Source organism: Molothrus ater, chromosome 16, assembly GCF_012460135.2.
Source record: "Molothrus ater isolate BHLD 08-10-18 breed brown headed cowbird chromosome 16, BPBGC_Mater_1.1, whole genome shotgun sequence".
NCBI classification, from domain to species: Eukaryota; Metazoa; Chordata; class Aves; order Passeriformes; family Icteridae; genus Molothrus; species Molothrus ater.
In genome coordinates, this window is record NC_050493.2 from 4,633,976 (window position 1) to 4,656,382 (window position 22,407).

Here is a 22,407-nt window from a genome sequence, read left to right on the forward strand (position 1 = left end):
TTTGCCAAACTACTGATGCTCAGGATAGGGTGTAGACCTTGGAACCAGGCTTTGAAACCTCTCACTTGGGACAGCAGAGTGCATGCAAAGGTGTCTTTGGCTCTGATCACCTGATATGATTTAGTGTTACAGCAAATGAACTTTTCTTTACAGGGGATTAATACCCATGGGCTTGGTTTTCTGTTATGTAGCTAAGCTGCTCCACTTAGAAAAAAATATTAAAAGCTATTTAATGCCAATAAAACATTGTCCAGAACTGAGTGTAAACCTAAAGCTGCCAATTGCTGGAACTGAGATTGGAAGCTGATTGTTGGTTTGAATGTCTGAGCAGATGAGGACGATTGTTTTTTATTGGAAATCGGTCAGGAGCTGTCATTACTAGAAATCTGTGGTTTTATTGTACTCTCTCATTTTACTACTGGATTAATTTCAGTTCCTGATCTCAGTCCTAATAGATTATGGTATGAATTTCTGGAAAAAAAAAAAAAAAAGAGAAAAAAAAATCAAGGCAGACACACTTTGTTTTATACATTAAAAAAAGAATCTGTGAAATTATTTCATTGATGCAGGGACCATAGCGTTGAGGGCTGGCACTCAACATGACCAGAGAGCTGCCTGATATTAACTGTGCTTATGATAAATCTGCTGTATTTGGGTGATTTATTAGAAGCTTACAACTGCATTTTTCAGAGCCTTGTTGACTTGGCCTGACATTGTACAAAGATTTTTCCTGTGGAAATCATTGTGTCTGCTTACAGCTTTTTCTTGCCAAACAGACTTAGGTGTGCCCAGTCCATTTCCCTGGTGCTCCTCTGATGCCCAGCCATTGGTAGCTCTCAGTAAAGAGCTGGTGAACTGCTCAAGTTAAGGATCCCTTCAGGCTCAGCTACAAAATTTTGAAATGTTATTTAATGCTGCAACACATTTTGAAATCCAGGTGCATGTTGGCTTAAAATTGACTTGTTTCTGCTAACAGAATTCTGTTTTCAGATGTTCTAGCCAAGCCATCTCCAGGCTGTGTCTTGGTTTCTTCTCATAATTCCCTTGGCTGGTGAGTGTGATGTCCTGTCCTGAGTGATTCCTTTGCTTCAATCTGTGCCTCTGTTGTCTGATGGGAGAACATTTCCATCTCTTTAACTGTATATTGACTATTAAGACTTGGATCTAACACAAGTGGTGTTAGAAGCCTCAAAATTTTCTGCTGAGGAAGGATAAAGGTTTGTAATTCTGGAAGTGAAATGCAGGAATCTTTTAGCTGGGGTTGCCAAAATTGAATCCTATCTGCACCAACTCAGCGTTTAACTAATTTTCACTCAACTGGAAGTGACAGATGATTAAAGAGAAAAAGCAATGCCTTTTTTTTGATGTGAGTAGTTGCCTGAAAAATATTTTCATCAGAAAAAGGGCTTCTCTAGTCCTAGATCCAGTCAGAATCCAATGAGCAAGCTTGAGGCACTTCTCCCTGTTCAGTGTTTGGAGTGGCAGCAGCCTCATTCCAGCACTGTATTTCAATACTGTAGACTCTGACCAGGCCTGGTTTCATCTGCCAGCAGCAGTGGAACCTTGATTTTTGGGGCACATGATGGATTGTGTGTCTGCAGATTTCACTGCTGCAAAACTGACTCCCCACTTGCTCCCTGTGAAAAGCACTTTCAGGGTCTGGATTACTCTTCCCCTTTGTGGATGGTGCATCTTGGTGGAGCAGGGGGATGTATGGACCCAGTTCATACAGGGGTAAACTTTTCGGCTTCCTTTCCTCTGGGAAGTGTGCTATAGATGCTTCTATTTTAGGGTGGGAAAACCTTTCTGATGGCTCAAGACAATTTTTTATTTTTATGACTTAAAGAGAGGCCTCTGAAAGAGCAGTTTCCTCCTGCAAAGGCTGTTGATGTGGTCCCTGGAACTGCCAGTCTGGAGTTATCTTGATCCCATTCCATTACCTTTAAACATTTGTCATTGGATTTGATGAAAAAATAAACCTATTTCTGACAGCTATGCAGTTGTTGCTAGTGGGTCAGTAAAAATCTCTGATCTCTTTGACAAGGAAAGGTTATCAGTGATATCTGAAGTGTTACCCAGAGCTGAGGGATCCTGGTTTTTTCTCCTGTGGCTCTGGAGTCGTGGTGTGTGTGAAGGACTCTGAAGTCAGCACACTGGTAACTCTGTGGGAGCACTGCTTTGAGTCACCTGTGATGTACATGAACATCTACACTCTCAGAGAGTGTTCAGCAGTAGCCAGAGTTGTTGAATTGTACAGTCTGCATTTTGATTTATTTCCTCCTTTTCTTCCCCTCTTACTACTAACGCTGTGCTCATACTGTGATGGCTTTAGATTTTATGTGAGCTGGACAAGGTGCAGCTCTGTGTTGTTCTAAGGGACTGCAGCAGGTTTGGCCCCAGGAAATCACCTTTGGCTGCTTTTGGTGAGAGCTGTTCCATGGCTGTGTGTGCAATATAGATTTGCAACCGATGATTCATTAAAAGTTTTTATTTGTTTTATTTGCATAGGACACCTGATGATCTCTCGAGGCAAATTGTGGCCCTGCAGCAGAGGGAGCTTGCCCTGAAAGAGCAGAATTCCACCTTGATGAACAGGTGAGTGACTCCAGGAGGGAATGCTGGTAGCAAGACCCTGCTATGTTAAAGCCCAGAGATAGGAAACAAGGGCTGCAAACTGGGAGACCAGCTCTTTATATTTCCTTCATGTTCCATGTTCTTTCTGTGCCATTTTCTATTCTTTCCCATGTTGATAAAGGCCTTTCTGCTTACTGATATCCTTGCAGGAAAGAAAAAAAGAAAAAGATGAATAACTGTGGGTGATGCAGTGAAGAGTTAATCAAGCTTTATGTTAGGAATGTTTGCAAGGGGAAATGAGCTGCTTTCCCCAGACCATTTCATCTGGAAAGGAAATGTCACAAAGCAAAAAGTGCCAAGTATCCATCTGGGTATGGGAAAGGGAGTAGGAGCTCTGAGGACTGTGATTTGACTGCTAAAAGGACCAGGTTGTAGAGATGGTGAAGGAAAAGGATGTTTGCAGTTTTGCTGGCAAAGTGCTGGCAGGCTTTGAGAGGAGCAGCCTGTTTATGGAGGGAGATGTGTGTTTGAAACATGAGGGTGTTTAAACCATTGCCCTCCTGTGGGAGTCAATGTGTAATGGGGAAATGAATTTGCCAGAGCTAAACTTTCAGTCTGTACTGGTTCCACAGCCTTTCTGAACACAGTTCCACAGCATGCCAGACAGTGCTGCTCACCCTCAGTGCACTTCTTCTTGCTTCCCTGTTTAACTCCACACATTAGGAGCCCTCTGTTCGAGCCATTCTTGTTAAAAGCAATACCTCAGTCTTTCAAAAAAGACCCTGGACTGTTTGCACTGTTTGTGGCTGCCTTGCTGAGCAACAGGAGTGTGGGGAATTTGAGCCTTTGGTGTAAAAATGCTGAATGCAGAGCAGTCAGTGCCATGTTGAGCTCTGGGTGGGCACACTTAGATTATTGTGGGCAGCATTTCCTGACGTGTCTCCTGAGGTAGCTGATGATCCTGTTTTGGGCTCCACGTTCCTAATGATGGGCAGGATTCAAGCAGGGTGGTAAAAAGTTTTGGCTGTGCTGCTGCTGTTAATGAAACTGTTTAGTCACTTGTAAAATGGTTAGCTAAGGGTAAATTCCCAGGAGTGAGCCAGCCAAATTATTGTGTGGTTTTATCTGTGAAGTTTACAGGGGAGAAAAAAATATCTCACCAATATAAAAAAGATATTCTGTATATTAAAAATAAACCAGGCAAACCCTCAAACCCACAAGTGATTAAATGATAAAATAAAAGAATGATGGTAGTGTTTGAGTTATAGATTTGGGTTTTTATTTTTAGGCTGCTTTTCACAGCCCTTCAGAGAAGTTCTTTTTCTAAATTTATTAATGGCCAAGGGGAAATGTCTGTTGAAAAAGCAGCTTTTTGGTAGTGCCTGTTCATCTAGATATAATTGTGCCAATTTAGTATAAAAATAAAAACATGATTAAAATTACTTTTTGATTTCAAGTTAAATGGGCTTTAAAGCTGCTCAAATTAAAATTCTAACATTTTCCTGATGTGTCAGTTCTGAAACTGATCATTTTGACTTTCTTCTATCACATACCTTATTCTGTCTTAAAAAGAAGGTAATAAGATAAATTTTTAAAAACCTTTCATTACAAGTGATTTGAAAATTCTCAGCAGAAGGTTTTGAGATTTTGGAAATAAAATCTTGTTAAGGAAGCAAACCTAATTTTCTCCTTTCCATAAATCTTTTCCAGATTTAGCTGATGGTCTTCTCTTTTATTTGTTTCATAATTGTGTTCGGAATTGTCTGTGTATTAGAGTAATTTAATATGTGATCATGCCTCCCTCTAGTGATGAAGCCCAGCACTTATTCAGCTTTCTATTGTTTTTTTTTTTTTTTTTCAGCCACAGGTTCTTTTGCCCTTAGTTGAAATATGTTTTCTTTGGTGCTGATAGTGCAATGTTTGATTTATAACATCAGTGGTTATGTGTGTACAGAGCACTGTGCAGTACAAACACCACAAAATTGGTGTCTGCCCTAAGAACTTTTAAGTTTTCTCCATTAAAATTAATGAATTGGCAGATACTTAAGAAAACATCATCACAAGTTGGCATCTGAATTTATTTTTATGGCAACAAAGGAGAGAATCACAGATAATCCTGGCTCACCTGTTGCTACAGTGCAAAACTGTGTTCAGTAGAAGAGATTTTTGAGTGTCATGGTAAAGAGCATTATGTGGCTCCCTTCCCTACCTGGCAGATGTTGAGTTTTTGTGCAGTGTGTGTGTGTGTGCTCATCACCAACCTTTAAACGCAGGCAGGAGAGTGCCTGGAAGGTGTGTGAGGGGGGTTTGCAAGCTGATTATTCTCTCTCTGTCTTTACACTGCAGTCATCTTGGTTTGTATTGCCAGTGATGCTTTCCCACACTGTTCAGTGACTGGGGTAGGCACTTGCCAGCTGCTATTTCTGCTTCCAGTGTCCTGTAGTTGATCTAGAGTGGGGAGTTATGGTTGATAAACACCTTTTCCGAATGGCTTCACTAAACAGAAAATTTATTTTTTCTCATTTTTGCATTCTTGACCTGCTTTCCATTTATTACTGTGCATTTTTTAGAGCCAGTGCTTGTGTAATTAAAAGGCAATAGAGATGATCCCACCACAAAGAGACAACATCACTATAAACCCATTTTTGCAGTGGTATTTCCCTGAGTGGGGATCTGCACTGCAATCTGTGTTTTGTGTAGCCTGTGCAATTGCCAGTGTCTCCAGGCCTCCCAGAGATCAAATGGTGATGCATATCCTATCTGCTCCATCACTCACATTGCACACTTTTAGACACAGAACCACAGGACTGAATTTCCTGAGCAGTAGGTTGAAATCAATTTCTTTTAACAGTGATTGTTTACACGTCTGAGTAGTGTCGACTCCCTCGGAGCTTGCTATTTTTGCTAAGGGGAGAAAACCTTCCTGTGGTGCCAGCATATGGGGCAAGAGGAGGGTCACTTTAGCACTGAACACATGGGCAGCAACTCACTTCTCTTGGCAACTTCAGGATGGCTGAGTAATGTAGCAGAAAGTGCCATTAATCGTGCGTGATGGACTCTCAGTGCTGCTCTGGGGTGTGTTGCTAGAAGTCGTATAAATAGAGTAAATTACACTTGCAGCAGCAGGAAGTGTCCTGGAGCTTTTTAACTGCAGAGCAAAGCTAACAATCCAAAGGTTCAAAAGCTCAAAAGAAGATTGCTCAGGGCCACTTTGATAGCAAGAATTGTACCTGTTCTGCTATTTGGGGAAAGGTGATGGAAGGGAGGTGTTTAATTAGTGGGTCACTTTAACCATGCAGTCACCATTAGTTAAAGCCCATTTTCCCCTCCAGCTGTGACTGCTGTAGGTGTGGTACACTGAAAAGTGTTGGTGGTTGTAGTTGGGAATGTGGAAAGTCAGCCAAGTGGTTCATGAGCTTTTCTCTGATGCAGAAATGATGTAGCAATTATACTCATATACATCATATTTTTTTAAAGTGAGAAAAGCTGCATATTTATTGTGCCTGCTTCCTATCTACATATTTGGTCTCTCTGGAGAGATTTCCTCAAACAATCCTGGCAAAGTATTCTGGAATTGGAAACGTTGTCCTATGAGATGGCTCACGTGAAGGAATGATGCTGCATTATGGCTTGAGCTTTGCTGCATTTGGAAAGACAGGCTATGAAAATGGTTACTTGTGGCTCCTCCCAACGTGATCATTTCTACTTTTGCTCTTGTGGTCTAAGTGCAGGATTGATTTTGGACCTTGAGATGTCTTGTGGAAGGTCAAATACAAGGAAATACATAGGTGAAGTTGCTTCTGGGCAGGATGAAGGACAGAAGGGAAAATGGAAGAGCAATAAATCCTTGGTTCTGGTGTTGAGATCCTGGAGCTGATGGCTTATTCCCATCACCTTGTGTCAGAAACCCAGCCATGTGTTTTGACATATTGTTTCATATGGGAAAAGGGACACAGAGAATGTGTTTGGAAAAGAATTTTCCTACTGCAAGAGCTCATGGAGTTCTGTTAAGAGACCTGGTTGTTTACCACCTGTATTCATATAAATCATGTAAAACTGATTTACCCAAACAATCTGCTGTGTGTGTTGTTGTTTAAAATGAAATAAAACCCCAAACCATTGAAGACCAGGGAATGTAGATTGCAAACTGAACAGAAAATGCTTTAGACTTGGGCAGCAGGGATTTTTTTTAAACAAAAAAAAAAGAATGAGTGATGATAAGCCCAGAACTGTCCATCTTCATAAGTGCTGTTAGATCAGAAGTGTTGTAAATCTATTGCCCAACCTCTCTTTTCCTTGGATGTCCCAATGAATGTCAGTCACAAAAACAAATAGAGCCTGTCAGACTTCTTCCCCTAATCTTCTGGAAAGTTGGACAGAAGTTTAATTACAGTGAAGTGTCTTTTATCTGACAGAGAGAGAAGTGCTAGCTTTTTAATAGGCTTTATGAGTTATTTTTTGATCAAAAGAAGCACTTAATGTCTAATATAAGATTAGGTAGGGATTTTTTTTCTTCCTTTGTTCATTTATATGGCACATTGCACCTTGATTTATACATGGAGGTGTCTGTGTACCTAATATCAGACAAATGTTTATTCACGGTGCTTCAGGGCAATATTAACTGCTGGCAGGTTCTGCATTCATTTTCCAGAGTGAGATGATGAAGAAATGACTGTAGATGCTGCTTTTCCTTTTCTGCAAAATGGATCCTTCCTGCACTTCTATACCAGAAGGTACTCAATAGGGTCTCATTAAGTGACCAATCTACATATTCATATAGCAAGCTTCTAGAGCAACATCTGGTTATTCATGACTCTAATTAGGTAGATACAAAGCTTTTCTATTTTTTTTTCTATCATATAGTTAGCAGAAAATACGAAAGCAAAAAATAATTTAGCCAAGACATTGACTTATGCTTCCAATTTGAAAAACATGGGATTTTGCCCAGACCTTTGCTTTTCATGATTGTGCCATTTTTAGTCTGATTTCCTGAGGAAGTGAGGCTTATTACTGTGCTTTGTGTGTGTATGTAGATGAGATTTGTCTGTGCCTACCCTACACTTTTGAACTTGCAAGTTGTGTTCTGTCAAGCTTGGCAGATGGTGGAGGTCTCAAAAATCACGAATTCCAGCAAGTTTAAGGCAGTCAGATCTCCATCTGCAGGAGATCTCCATCCTGAGGCCATGCCCTGAGGTCATGTCAGGGACCAGAGCCCTGCAGGCAAACAGACCCTTGGGAATGTCCTGTTGTCAGAAAGGCTCCTTTGGAGATCAGGCAGCACTGAGGGAGCTCTGGCCTCACACCCTGGCAGCACCACAATCCATCATTTTTGCTATTCCATGCTTGCCAAAAGCTCATGGCATTTGAGAGTACCACGGTAATGTTGCTGGCATGGTTTTCCTGCTTTTCATGTTTCCTCTCATTTTGGTATGAGAAAAGGAAGTCTGCTTGAGTCAGGAGTCACCTTTAGAGAGAGAAATCCACAGGAAACCAGGCAACTTTGGTTCTGGAGCTCATGGAACATTCTGTCTGTATTTAAAAAGAAAATATGTAGAAAAAGCCAAAAAAAGCAGCCTAGAGGGGATAGACAAAGCTATAATGATACCCTGGAGCTCTGTGGAGGCTGTAGAGTGCAAAACCAGTACAAATATTAGGGCTTGGTTTCTTACCTTTTATTTGACTGTGCTCCTGGGAGAACATTCAAGAATAATCTGTGAGAGCACTCTGTTCAGTGCTCTGATCACTTCTAATGATGAAAAAAAAATAATTGTAGAAAGTATTTAACTCTGTTCTTAATAGTCCTTCTTGTTCCAGGGTCGTGATTGACCCTGAGTATTCCCGCCAACATCCCTGATGTCTGTGCATCTCTTTATTACTGGAATGAATGTTAGCTTTCATTTCACCTGGAGATGCTGATTCAGCATTCCCTTGGTAGCAGTAGGCATTATTGATCAGAAAAATGTGTAAAAATAACCAGCTAATTTGGTAGGAAGCACAGGCTGTTCTTGGTAGTGTGTGGTACAGCAGACACCGTGATTGGAACTGCACTGTAAAACTTAGGGAAGGAGAAATCTGCCTTCCTTCTTTCCTGTGCATGACTCACATCTACCCTATAAATCTTCCACTTCTGTGAGAATGAAATTCCTAAAAATTCTAGATGAAATAGATGTATCTTAATACTAGTCCAGAGTTCTCAGAATCCAGAATGAATATTTAGATATTGAAGTAATTAGAAGTCAAAACTTATTATCTATTATTATTATTCTTATTCTTTCCTTCTTAGCAGAGGGATGCTATGATCAAATTAATGATTTACAGGAGGCTGATGGGCAGAGTGCCCCACATCCATGTTATATTTGTGATATGAACACAAAGGGAGGAATTGTAATCTCAGCTGTGCAGTAGGCAGCAGTACAGTAGAAATATTCTACTTTGAAACCAGTAGTATTATGTAAAACCATATATTCAGCCTGCTGCCAAGCTTGGTATAGAGCTCTGGGAATTGTAGTGCTTTAAGATTTCCAGTTCTTAGGATTTGTCTTTTATTTCCTCTGCAACATGGCAGTATGCCTTGAAAAATGTGATGGGAGTTGGAAAGAGTGGGGCCTGTCAGTTTGGTGATATCTTTGGTGTTGAAGCCACCAGGGTAGTTCCATAGATGAGGAAGATGATTGGAGCCCAGGAAGTCTGGACTCAGTTTCTGGAGTGCTTTCCTGGGTGCTGAGTCACTTTATCCAGTGACACAAGTTTGTCACCTCATGAATGAAAGCAAACATTGCATCCTGCCTGCTCTGCACATCGCTGTTTTTAAGGCAAATAAACATTAATTCCTATCTGCTCATAGCTGTTGAGAATTTTTTGTTCCATTTTCCCCCAAATGCACATCTGTTTCTTCCCATACAGTATCCTAAAATGGCTGTGGTGGCTGTGGCTCCTGAACTGTTTCATGAGAAGGCATCAACAGTCAAGCAAGGCTGTGTTTAACAGTTTTGTCTCTTAATTTGTAATGCTAGAACTGCAGGACAGCTTTCCTGAGCAGTCATGGGAAGCCAGAGGGAGATTGGTGGCAGAATGCAGAATGAATTTTCTGTCTTTTTGTACTCATTTATTTGAACACCTACTGTAGTTGCTGTAATAACAGGAGTTTTGAAACAGACTATGGATTTTTCTAAAGTACTTTATGGTGCTGTTGATATTGTTTATTTTGAGCAGATTGATGAGGACAGCCAGAATACACTGAGACATTTTACCAAGGTAAATGTGAATTCTGTAGGATTTTTTAACCTGCTGTAAAGTGGTTTCAGTTCAAATACTGCACAGAATATGGTTATGTCTGAAAAATAGATTGTCTGGCCTGGGATGTCTCAATCAGTTGATCATATCTGCATGTACACTTTGTTTAGCTCCATAACTAACTGCTTCTTGAACAATTTCTCATCTGGATCACATCCTCTCTGCTGCCTGCTGCCTTCAGGCTGCTGTTATTGGTATTTTCATTATGTGTTTAATATTCTTTGTGGCTGCTTGCATGCACCTGTGAATATATAGAGCAAAATACTGAAGGTATATCACTGCTGGTGGTGGGAAGGCATTTTTAATTACTCATAAATATTCTCCTACTGTCAAAGTTTTATCATCTATACAAAAGACATACTGCTTGGAAAGTTTATTCAAGAAGTGAGCTGCTTGTCTTTTTTAGCTGTGTAAGGCAAAAAAAAAAAAAAAAAACTTGTCATAAATTGCAGTCAACCCCCCTCCCAAAAAGCAGCTTTCTCTTGCTGCTCTGAAAGTTAAATGACTAATGTGCATAATTTATTTGAGCATCTGTGCTAAAAACTTGCATACCAAGTTTTAGTTCAATGTGATCAACAATGGCGAAAATTAGGATTTATCATGGAAATGCTGACGGATGTGAACATGTGGAGGCTAAACCGGTGCCTGACAAACCTTCTTATTGTGCAATGCTAATGGTGAAACTCAGTTTTTTCTGCTGTAATTGCATTCCCCCCCCCCCTCCTTGGCTGCTTAATTTGCTCCTTTTCAAAATTCGGTGGTTTTAGCTGCACTTCATATTTGGATTCCTGCTTTTTCTGGAGTCTGCATAAAACCTCCTAAGTTGTCTTGTGATATTTCTAAGCATAAGATCCCCTGAGCTGCCTGGCTGAGCATCAGCATCCCAGGCTGGGGCTGGGCTTTGCAGTAACTGCCTGAGAACAGGAGATGGTGCCGGCAGCCTTGGCAGCTGCTCTGCCTCCCCTCCCCTCCTCCTCCACCTCCTCTGCCTTGCACAGCCAGGCTGCTGTCACCAGCATTATAAATTCTGGAGCCAATTAGCTAAAAAATGTTACAAGTGAAAGGAAAGAGAAGAAGCTGTAGAACATCTTGATGTGAATATGCCTGTTTCAGAAATTCTTCCTGTGGAGAGCTTGAATCACAGAATCACAGAATGGTTTGGGTTGGAAGGGACCTTAAAAATCACATTTCCAACCCACTGCCATGGGCAGGGATGCCAATCACTAGACCAGGTTGCTCAGGGTCCCATCCAGCCTGGCCTTGAATACCTCCAGGGATGAGACATCCACTGCTTCTCTGTCCCAGTGTTTTACCACCCTCTGAGTAAAGAATTTCTTCCTAACATTTGATCTAAACCTGCCCTCTGCCAGTTTAAAACTATTGCCCCAGGTCCTATCACTATTTCTACCCATATAAAAGGTAGAAATGTCCTTCTCCCTCCTTTTCATGCACCTGAGGGCCACCATAAGGTCTCCCCAGAGCCTCCTCTTCTCCAGGCTGAACACCCCCAGCTCTCTGAGCCTGTCCTTGTAGGAGAGGTGCTCCAACCCTCGGGGCATCTTCCTGGCCCAGCTGCAGCTTTTGGTGAAGCATCAGATACATTGGATGCATCTGGTTAAGGAAGGAGAAGTTGTTTTGGAGGAGTAAAGGCAAGGCCTTCTTAGAAAATGGTGCTGATAAAGTCTTAGGTTAGATATTGGAAAGATCTTGGATGTCTTTGTGCCTTTCTGGCACTTCCTCCTTTCTCCAGCCTTGTCTACAAGATTTGTTGTTGAAGGAAATGTATTGAATTTTTAATTTTTGTTAATATTTAAATTCCCAAAGTCATACCAATTGCTTAGTTCTTGCATGGGCATCACAGAAGGGAAATGTGTTTATAGTCAGTTCCTCTCTCTGCCTCTCTTTGAAACAGTATTTGGTGTGTTTTCAGGCAGTAGTGGCTCAGCCATGCCCTTGTTCGGAAGAAATGTTGACAATTTCTCAGTGCAGTCATTCTGTTGCAGAAATATGTCCCTCCTTAGGAAGGAGATAGAGTTAGAGATGGGTTCAGAGGGGATGCATCCTACTGGTACAGCTATTTTGTTGCTGGTGGCTTGTTTTTGTTTTGTTTTTCCCTTAACCTCTGGTGGGATGTGACATTCAGAGGGCCTGTTGGGGCTGGGTGAGTGGTCAGAAAGCAAACTGGGGCATGGTGATCTGTTGGAGTTTAGAACAGTGTTCCAGCAAAATGTAATTTCCTTGTCATATTTTATGTATGGGCTGTTTTTGCATATTTTCAATATTTAAAACAATGTCCATATTAATAACTTTTAAAATATGTTCTCACTGTTAAGAGATGGAAATCAGTAACAAAAAACACACACAAAAAATATCTCATCAAAACCCCCACAACAAATCCCCCAAGCTTTCCTTTTATTCAAGCAACAACAATCAAATTCTTATGACTGGAATAACTACTGAAGAGGCGCTCTGTTTCTCAGCCAGAGAAAGCTTTTGAAATATTTATGGAAATAAACCAAAATGTGTCCCTTTCTGACTGTACAAATAAGAGATTATCAGATCTAGCCTATGGCAGTTGCAGTACATAGAGTCCAAAGCATCTACAACTAATAACATAGAGTGTATGCTTTAAAAAAAGCTGTGAGGTTTTATTTTTTTTTAATGGGACTCTACTGACTAAACAGCACATTTTCCATGGATTATCCTAATGAAAAAGTCCCTCTTTGTGCATCTTGCATTAGAGGTAAAAATTAACGAGACAATACATTAATTGACCTTTTAAAACCGAAAGCATCATTTATGTTGGTGCATCTTTATCTACTTAAAGTGCAGGACTGCAATCACTTTGTATCTCTTTCTGTGGCAGCTGGGAGTGTGGAGCAGGGCTGCTCCCATCCCCTCCTGCTGAATCCTGTGCCACCAGGGACAGAAGTGCAGCACAGCTTGTCTGCCTGTGTCACACTCCCAATTTACTGACTTGACCTTGCTCATCTGGGTCTTAAACCTTGCTTTTCATTCTACAAATCTTGCTCTGGTGTGAGAACTGGAGCTTGTTGGAGTCAGAGTGCATTTTGATGATTCAGAGAAGACTCAGCAGAGCCAGGTTTGTGAGAAGCAGTGATGCCTTTTATTAGCCCCAGTGATAGGATTAGCAGACAGACACACGTGTGGGCACACAGCCAACACTCCCATCTGATGGAGAGGGAAAAGCCTTGCAGCTAAATGCAGGTTGAGAACAATTGCTCTGAGTTTAACTTGATTCATCAATTGGACAATTTGAGAGAGAAGGTGATTGGGACAGGAAGCAGAGGAGATGGTAGAGCTGTTAGCACCCATGAGAAAGTGACTGTCCAGTTTGTTCTGATAGCAGGGCTTGGGTACTTGGAGAAGACAAACCATCAACAAAATGCACTTTCTTCTTATGGAAAGCAAATAGTGTGTGTCATGTTTTTATTGGAGCTACATCCCAGTAAATTCTGTGCTTCACTGACTCAGCACTGGGGTGTCAGCCTTGCAGTTAAGGGACTCAGACTTCAATTTTATATTAGCCAAAAATACTGTTTTCTGAACTGTCAATAAAATAATTTTGCTATATTGTTTGACTTATCTCCTGTGGGCAGTCGGGTGCAGCAGCAACTCTGAACTGCCAATACAGTGACTGCAGAATGAGTTTTGCTTTGTTTGTCCAAACACTTTCTAGGATCAGTCACTGTTCCCTGAGCCCTGCTGTGAATGCTGTGGGCTCTGCTGACTCTGGGAAGGCCAGCTGCAGATACCAAGTGGGATGTTGGTGCTCATGGCAAAATCTGTTGTCAATTTTGGCCTTAACAGCAGCGTAATTAACTTGTTTATTTATTTTTAATTGTGTCCTGTTAATACAAGTGCACCTGCTGCTGTGTTACCTTGAATCATGATGTGCAGTTTGTGCACAGCCATGGGTGGTAAGTCTCTAGCTCTCCTATTTGAGAGTGACAAGATGTCTTTTAACAGTGTATTTGTCAGGTTTTTTCTTTCCTGATTACTTCCAAAAGGGGGGGAAAAGTGCTGATAATAACTGTGATTATAAAACCCCAAGTAATAGTAAGATAACCTGGGGCAGAGTAGTGCCTAAAAATACTTGTTGTTTTTAAGCTAATTACATTTTATATTGCCAGTGACCTTTTGGAAACCTTTTATTTACATGGATTGCTGATGCCTCCAAGGAAATGTCTTTATGCAGAGGGAAAATGCATTCCAGTCATCTCCTCAAAGCAGAATGCAGGTCTGCTCTCTGCAGAATGTGCCCTTTCTCAGAAGGACTTCATAACAGGCTTGTTCTGAACTGCAGGGAGAGCTTTTCCTGGTGGAGAAGATGAGCACCCAGGCTGTGTCAGTCATCTCTCCAAGCTGCTGCTTGAAGGTGAGGGCTCAGTGTATGGACAAGGATGGGGGCCATTCTTGAACTTACAGAAGTATTCATTAATACTTAAAGGCAGAGGAGCCAGAAATTCATTCTGACTCCCTTGTGAAATTTTTGGCTCGGTGGCAAACTTATGAATGATGAACTGTGGGCCTTGTTTCAAACATATGAGCCACATATAAGAGAGAAATTCCTCAGTTTTTGCAAGCTTTTAATTTGGATTTTTTTAATGTTGTGTTGAAATAAATATGTCACATCTTCTCTGAATGAATGCTGAAGGTCTTGAACTGAACATAGGGGAGTGAGAGTGGATGAAGTTTTAGGGGTTTTTCCTTTCCCATCCTCTGGAGACAGTTGTCTAATTCCTGAATGAGCACTGAGCAAGAGAGAGCAGATTTGTTGCAGCTCCCATGGATAATGTTGCTGTCATTGAGGCTGACAGAAGTTCCTGTGTTCTTCTCCTTGCAAACCCAGCAGTCCTGGTCAGACAGCCTCTGACTTCATTGGTTTTGATGTTTTAAAAATAAAGTGAGAGGCATCTTTTGTTAATGTGTACAGACTTTGAAGAAGTTCCTCTTGTCCTTAAAGCAGTGAATCAAGCCAAGAACTCAGTGTAGATGGTACCATGTTTGATCAGTTAAGGTACTTTTTAATTCATGTTTTTTCACAGCACTTTTACTGAATAAGTTCCTTCTCTAGTTACCTTACTTCAAAGAAGTAAACCACCATCATTGACTCTGCTGCAAGATATTGAAGCACAGTCTTGATACATGGGAGCACTGGACATATAAAATCCATGAGACTTGGCTGATTGTTACCAATACAGAACCATGTACATATTCCCTCACTGGGATTTATGCCCCTCAGTACTCATCACTGTGTCAGGAGAGGCCTATGTGGAGGTCAGCTGAAGTGCAGAAAATTTGGGACCAACAGATGTCCTGCAGCAGAGATGAACCAGGGCTTGTAAAAATGCTTTTCTTAGAAGGAGGCTGATGGTGTAAGCAATGTGTGTCTGATGTGTTTTTACACCTGACCTAGGCTGGAGCCTCTCTGAAGTACAGTAAATGTTATTTATGTTCTCCCCAGGTGTGCACAAGTGTTACTGCTTGTGGTCAATGATGTGGTGCTTTTTAATGTGTTAGAGCTGCTTCAGCTAAAGAGGATGAGGGAGAGGCTGGATGGAAATTGAGAGACCTCTGTAAGACAGGACTGCAGAAACATTCAAAACTCATTGGACCTTTGGAAGCAATTTTGTTCTGGGCTCTGATTTTGACCCAGGACTTGTGTGTAATGTTAAGCAAGTCAGCACAATCTGTCCTCTGGCTGGTGGGAGTTAACAAACCTTGTGACAGAATTTACCAGAGCATGTCTTTGTCACTGCTTGTGCAGGGCTTTCTCAAAGAGCAATTCATGTCACTTGCAAATCCTAAAGCTTTTGCCTATGTCCCAAACAGAGTTTTTTGAATTCTATCAAATATAAACATGAGAGAAAGGAGGTAAATTTTGTTTTGCTTCAATCAGCTTTGTATCCCATTGATCAAACAGCATCCTACTAAGAAAACAGTGGGAACCCTCCTTGGGAAGAGAAGAAGCTGGCAAGATTCCATGGTCCTGGAATAGACCACTATGCAGAGATGCTGCCCAAGTCTCCTGCACAGTCCATGCTTGCACTGTTGGAATGACAGAGAGACAGGAAGAGTTGTGAGAACAGCTTTGTTTTGGCACTGCAACAGGGATTTGTTATGACACTCAGAATTTTGCTTTGCTGTGGATTTGCTGGTTTGCCTTACACATTTTAAAGGTATGTAGTGAGGAAAAAAATAGAGAGCAACCTGTGAAAGATGGTGAAAGGTCTGGAGGAGAAGCCATGCAAGGAGTGGCTGAGATCTCTTGGTTTATTCAGCTGGAGAAGAGGAGAGTGAGGGAAGACTCATGGGGGCTGCAGCTCCTCCTGAGGGGCAGCACAGGGACAGGACCCAGGGAGTGGCTGGAGCTCTGGGAGTCAGGGAGCTGGAGGGTGGATATCAGGAAAAGGTTCTTTGCCCAGGTGTTGGTCAGGCACTGAACAGGCTCCCCAGGGCATGGTCAGAGCCCCAAGGCTGCCAGAGCTCCAGGAATGTTTGGACAACACTCTCAAGGATGCACAGGGTGGGATTGGTGTCTGTGCAATGCCAGGAGTTGGACTCAATGATCCTTGTCCGTTGTTTCCAACTCAGGATGTTCTGTGATTCTAAAAACTACATTTTTAGACTCCAGCTTCTGCAGAAAAGGGGTGGAGTGTGAAGGGAAAAAGTGTGTCATTACTGCCAAACCAGCTGCAGCTGAGCAAAGCCATGTAGGAGAGTAAATCATCAATATTTCAGATCACCACTTTGATAAACAAATTTTAGAAAGTGAGAATGAAAACCTGAGGAAACAATGCAGAAGAGTGAGTCTGTGTGTGTTAATATCCCTTGAGCCCCTAGCAGGCAGGAGAAAGGTTGTTAGAATTCTAATTTGAATTCAAATTCCTTTTGATTTTTTAGTCCATGCCAATTCTGTGTATATTGTCACTGGAAAGTGAGCAGAGGATGCTTAAGACTCCCTTACTTTTATGCTTGGCTAATTTTATGGCCCTCCCATATTTTGTAGCTGTAAATGTTGCAGACTTTATTACATTTAAACTGGTTTTAATATAGTAGGTCATAAAAATTAAGAAATGAGTGGTAGTGTCCACTGCATTTAGCTCAGGGAGGATGCTTGCAAGTCACTGAGAGGCTCAAACTGCAACTCCAGGATCTTCTGCTTTGTGAAGCCAGTGCAGAAATGAAAAGTCCCAACCTGTCACAGCTGAGAATGAATTTAATTGTTAAAAATTTCCTCCTTTTCCTTTCATCTGAGGAGCTGGTTTATGCTTTGAGGCATTGATTCAAGTGTGAGGAGAGGAGGGAGGCTGTTTCTTTCTTTTTCATAAAAAGGTTCAGCAAGTTCTGTACACTGTATAGCTGTACATATATATATATTTAATATAAGTGGCTACAATGTGGTGTAGCTGGGAAACCTCCTAGCTGACTGCTGAGGAGCAGCTCTAGTTTATCTGTTAATTGCAATTATTCTACCTGCAAGCCATAAGTCTTTATGATTTCATACATCTGCATGCAGGAGGTTAATTACTCCTGCTGCATTAAAAGCTGAAATAGCATGGGAAGGTAGGGAGTGACTGAGGGATGGTTCCATGGATGTGTTTGACATTTCTTAACTGTTGAGCATTTGGCTTTGAAACTTCCTTCAGAGAGTGGCAGGGCTGGTGTCTGATCTCCACATGGGTCACAGCTTCATTTAGTACCTTTTGACATTAAAACTCTTTGAGAACTGATGCCTGTGGTTTTGTCTGTTCTGATTTCATCATGGCTTAACAGTTGGTAAATGTTCCTGTAAAATGTTTATGATGGTTTCTCCAAGTGACAGCTTCAGTTCCCACATCCTGAACTTGTATCTCAGCAGCTGCTTTACACCAACCTTCACATGCAGCACAGCCTGGGGGCCACAGAGGAGCCAGGGGCTGAGCACACTTGCTGGGATCCTTTATACCATATAACAACAGGGACAATTTGTTTTGCTGCTTCCATTTAAAAGAACCAAACAGAAATCCCCTTAATCCATCAGAATTATTAGGCCTGTTTGTGTAAGATGTCACAAAAGCAGAATGGGTTGGAACACAGTGTCCATCTGAGGCACATTTGGCACATTGGAGTCCTCTGCACACTAACCTGAAACCTCAATGTAAACTTGGGCCACTTTACAGGCTGGCAGTCATGGCTGTGATAAATCAGTCTGCTTTTTGTTTGTGCAAATGATCTGATGGTCAGAGAACTTGGCCACAGAACCACATTAAATACATTTATTTTAATAATTCCTTTATAGCATACATTTAATCATTCTGGGAGCCAGCACAGATTTATTTTGGAGTGTTCAAAACAGGTATCCCATCACTCATTCAGTTTGTCTGCATCCAAACAAATATCTGAATAGCTAACTTTTAATTTTTTTTTTAATCTGCATTACTTTCCTGCTGCTTCTTTGTAGGGGGATAGCATATAAGAAAATAAAGATAGTGTAGAAAGTAATCTTACTCCTAAGGAGTTGCAGCTGGGCCAATTATCAAAGATTAGGAACAGGCCTGACTTTAACAGGCCCCAGCTGTAAGCAATGAGAGAAGATGCTATAAAAGAGTGGGGTGGCTGGTGGAGAGGGGAACTGGAGTCAGTGGCTGCTTTGTGAAGAAGAAAGAGTCAGTGCTCTGAGGAGCTGCCCATGAGAAACACCAGAAGGTCTGGAACTTTTGTGATAAGGAGACAACAGTATGGAAGCCCTGCAGTAAGATGGTAACACTTCTTGATTTCTGCAGCAGGAAAAAATGAAATCAAAAAGAACATTAGAAAGCTGTGCCTCTGGCCTATCCCTGTGCAAGGTGGGCTCTGCTCAGCACAGAACAGCATGAATTGGAGAGGAGGCATGTTGCAACAGTAATTAGCTGGGACTCAGGTTTTTTATCTAGGAAAAGCCCATTCTTTATTTACATCACTTATTTTATACAGTTTTCCCAGACCTCGTGTGTAACTCTGATTGGCTGGTAGTATTCTTGCGACCTCATTCACTGATTAAAGGCTGTTTTGTGTGTATGTGCTAGGATTCAGGTGTTTACATTTTCCCTCTGTGGATTCTCAAGGGACAGATCTATTGTTTATGCAGGTGCAGACTAACTTTTCTTACCAGAATAGATGGTTGTGTTAACTGACTCTTCATTCCCAAGGTTGTTTTGCATGGGAAGCTACAAGCTACTGCTAACTTAGCTTGAGTAGCAGGGGCTAAACCATATTTTATAAGACCTTTCTTTTCTAATATCACTACTTCCATGCAATAGAGGCACAAGGCTCTTCATATGGGAATCAATCCAGCATTTGGAATCTTACCTTTTTCTCTTCCTGGGACCCCCAACATTGGCTACTGGAAAGGAGAAAAGAGGCTTGGAAATTGAGAGACCTCAATTGAGTGCAGCCCAGGAGTGTGTAAAAGGTACTAAAAAAAAAATATCTTTTGTACCAAGTATTTTGGCAAGATGAGTTAATGTGTTTTACTGCTCCTCAGTGGAAATCACAGATTTCACTTGGGCTCTTTCCATCTGTCTTTAAATTGTGTTCACAATTTCATTTTTTTCTATTTTTCATTTCTTTCTTTTTGTCTCAGTTCTTTCAGCCCTTCATGGCTCCCATGTAACTTAAAGGTCTGCAATACCTGATCCAGGCTCTTTGAAAGAAACTCACATAGAGATTGCCAGCAGGGACACCATTGGACGTGATGCAGCATTCATTTCTCTGCTGCATTGGGTAATGATTTCCTGCTTCCAGGAGCAAGAAATTAAAATTCTGGTGAGAGGATTTGCCCCCTTCCTCACTCAGCAAGGCCCCTGTGCCAGAGCTCAATCACTTCCTCTGCAGCAGCAGGAGCAGAGGGAATGTGATACTGTGGTCATTCAATCAGAGGGAGAAATGCTTTAATCTCTGCTATTCTGTCTGATAAATGCTTTCTTCTTTGTTCTGAATTCAGTTCTCTAGTGTTCCTACTGGTGCAGGGATTGGCAGAGAAAAGAGATCATCCTGTCCAGTTAAGTGTTCACTGATGATGCCTTCCTTTATTCCCAGAGGTACCTTGTGATTTAGTAGGAGAAATGCAATTGCAAAAAGGGCAGAAAAAGCATAGGAAAGAAGTGGGACTGTAGCAAATCCCACCACAGCTTGTGATTTCCCTAAAACAAGGACAGGATGTCTTGTGAGAGACTTTTATTTGCAAAAGCACAGTGGAGATAGAGCAGCTTCTGCTTCAGCATGTGATCTTTGCTCTGAATATTCAGGGTGCTCCATATTAATTGGAGAGATGAATTTCTGACCTGTGCAGCCACTTCCTTTGTCCTGTGTTCCTCTTCACTGCAGCAGCTGCACAAGAATGTGATGGATGGGTATTGACTTTGCTGCTTTCTTTTGCTCCCTTTGCTGTATTGACATGAGTTAATAGGGCAGAAGTGGAAGACAGACTCAGTACAAAGTGGAGAGAGATTTTATGTCAATAGGGTTTGTAAGATAAGAAATACAACATTAAGGGTGAACACACAGGAGAGTTAATAGCTAACAAACCACTCAATGTGTTGACAGGAGAAAGACACTGACCAGGAGCCATAAACTCTTTTTCAATATGAAAACATGTTTTCTTTTTTTGGTGTGATGTGTTATTAGTAGTTAGTTTTCCTCAGTGCTGTCAAATGCTGAAAGATGGGTTGTTGTCTTCTGTAATGCTGTTCTAATGTTTCATTATGTTGGCTTTACGAGTTTTGCTCTGATTAGTTGATCACACCATTAGAGGAGAGTGTCTCCATTTTTATTAATACTACTACATCCATATGCTCCCTTGATTTGGCCATATTAAAACTGGAAATGAGAGTGTTGAGTGAAATTTAAGCTTGAAGGTGATTGGAAATGGAAGGCAGAACAAGTTCTGACTGAGCAATAATAGTTCACCCAGCCTCAAAAGGCTGTAGATCATTTAAGCCACTTAATAAATGGAGTGTGTATTCTTAGAATTTTAAACCAGTTGTTAGTAAGGAGCCAACTGGAAGGATATTCTGGCTGTACATCCAAATGAAGAGAAAAGATTTTAAATGTTCCTATGTTCAGTGGTTCAAAAAACTCTGCTGATATGTAGCAGTAGTTTGAAAGGCTGAAGAAACACTTTCATTGGTACCAGGAAACAAGTTGAACATCTTAAAATAAGTTCTGTGCTACCACTGAACAGGGTATTGTTGGATCCTTAAAATGTCACTGAATTACAGAAGGGAGACTGCCAGGGGCAAGAAGCAGCCCTGGATAACAAATTGCAGCAGGTATTTGGAAACCAGCTAAGTACATGTTCACAGGAAGATGAAAGGAGACTCTTCATATCTCTTATAATTATGAAAGAGATGAGCTGTGCTGCTGGCAAAGTTATTTAGGTGGGTTGACAATTGAAAATTGAGTAGTTTAGTTAAATATTGGAAAGCTAGAAATGAATGAGATTGCTTAGACCAAGTTAATTATGGATGGATTTGTGCTGTAGGTATGGGGGGAAAATGGCAAGGGGTGTTTACTGGGCCAAGTTTTCAGTTCTCCTTTTGTTTGGGAGCTCTTTTTAATGAGAAGGATGTTCAGTAATTTTCATCTGATTAATGTTTGTGGTATTTTAATGTTCTTTTAAAATGGGCATCTGCATGCAATTCTAAAGGAGCCCTGCCTGGTTTGGCTCATGAAGTTCTGCTTTTGTACTGGACTTGGGTAGAAGTAGAAGAAGAAAAAGCATAATTTAGTGCACTGCAGGCCAAAATATTAAACCCATGCTAGGGACAAATAATGGCATAAGCTGAAGAGTTGCCTAGAGGTAACCTTTCATTTGTGACCTTCTTAGGAGAAAGGAAACAAAGGCAACTTCTTTCTTCTCCTGCTTCAAATGCCATTTTTCTTTGGCTTAAAATCTTTATACCTAGACATGCAGTAAATGTATTTCTAGTTTTCTGGAAAGATGAAATCCATCGGTGAGGGACATAGTTAGAGAGGCAGTAGCAAGCTCCAGCCTGTTGTTCCAGTGAGGAACATCACACTTAGGTGGCAGCAGGAAGATTTTGTAGGCAGATGGAGGCTGTACTGGCTGGAGGTCATCAGAAATGGTCACTTTGGGGCCAGCAGAAATGGTGAGTTCAGAACTGAGGGTTTGCAGCTTGGGCTGGAGTTTGCATGGACAGTCACATTTCAGATGTGTATTATGAATACTTAGTTCTGGTTTCTTATCTTTACCAGCTGTTACATGACAAGGTGCAGATTGGTTGATAATCACAGTTTGGTCAGGAGAGCTGGAAGAAGCTAGTTCTTTAGGAAAAAAACCCCACAAAGATTAGTGACTTCTATTGAAATCTTTGATCATGGCCAAACAACTGCTATTCCTCTAAAATAGCTTATTGAGGAAGAGTGTTGTGATCAGGTTTGTTTTCAGGGCTGTTATCAGTTTTTGGGGTGTGAACAAGTTCAGACAAAGGGGGGACTTGGGGGAGGTTCTCATTTAACCATTCCATTGACTGG

The 22,407-nt window shown here is 41.3% G+C and overlaps 1 protein-coding gene across 4 annotated transcripts in view; it reads left to right on the forward strand.

Moving 5' to 3' along the window:
* The window catches only part of MAD1L1 (mitotic arrest deficient 1 like 1), a 352,399-nt gene that overhangs the window by 35,124 nt on the left and 294,868 nt on the right, over positions 1–22,407 (forward strand). For all 4 annotated transcript variants that reach the window (XM_036392627.1, XM_036392628.1, XM_036392626.1 and 1 more), the window contains exon 10: positions 2,509–2,595. In XM_036392627.1, coding sequence (XP_036248520.1) covers positions 2,509–2,595 — 87 coding nt within the window. The remainder of the gene's footprint in view (positions 1–2,508; positions 2,596–22,407) is intronic.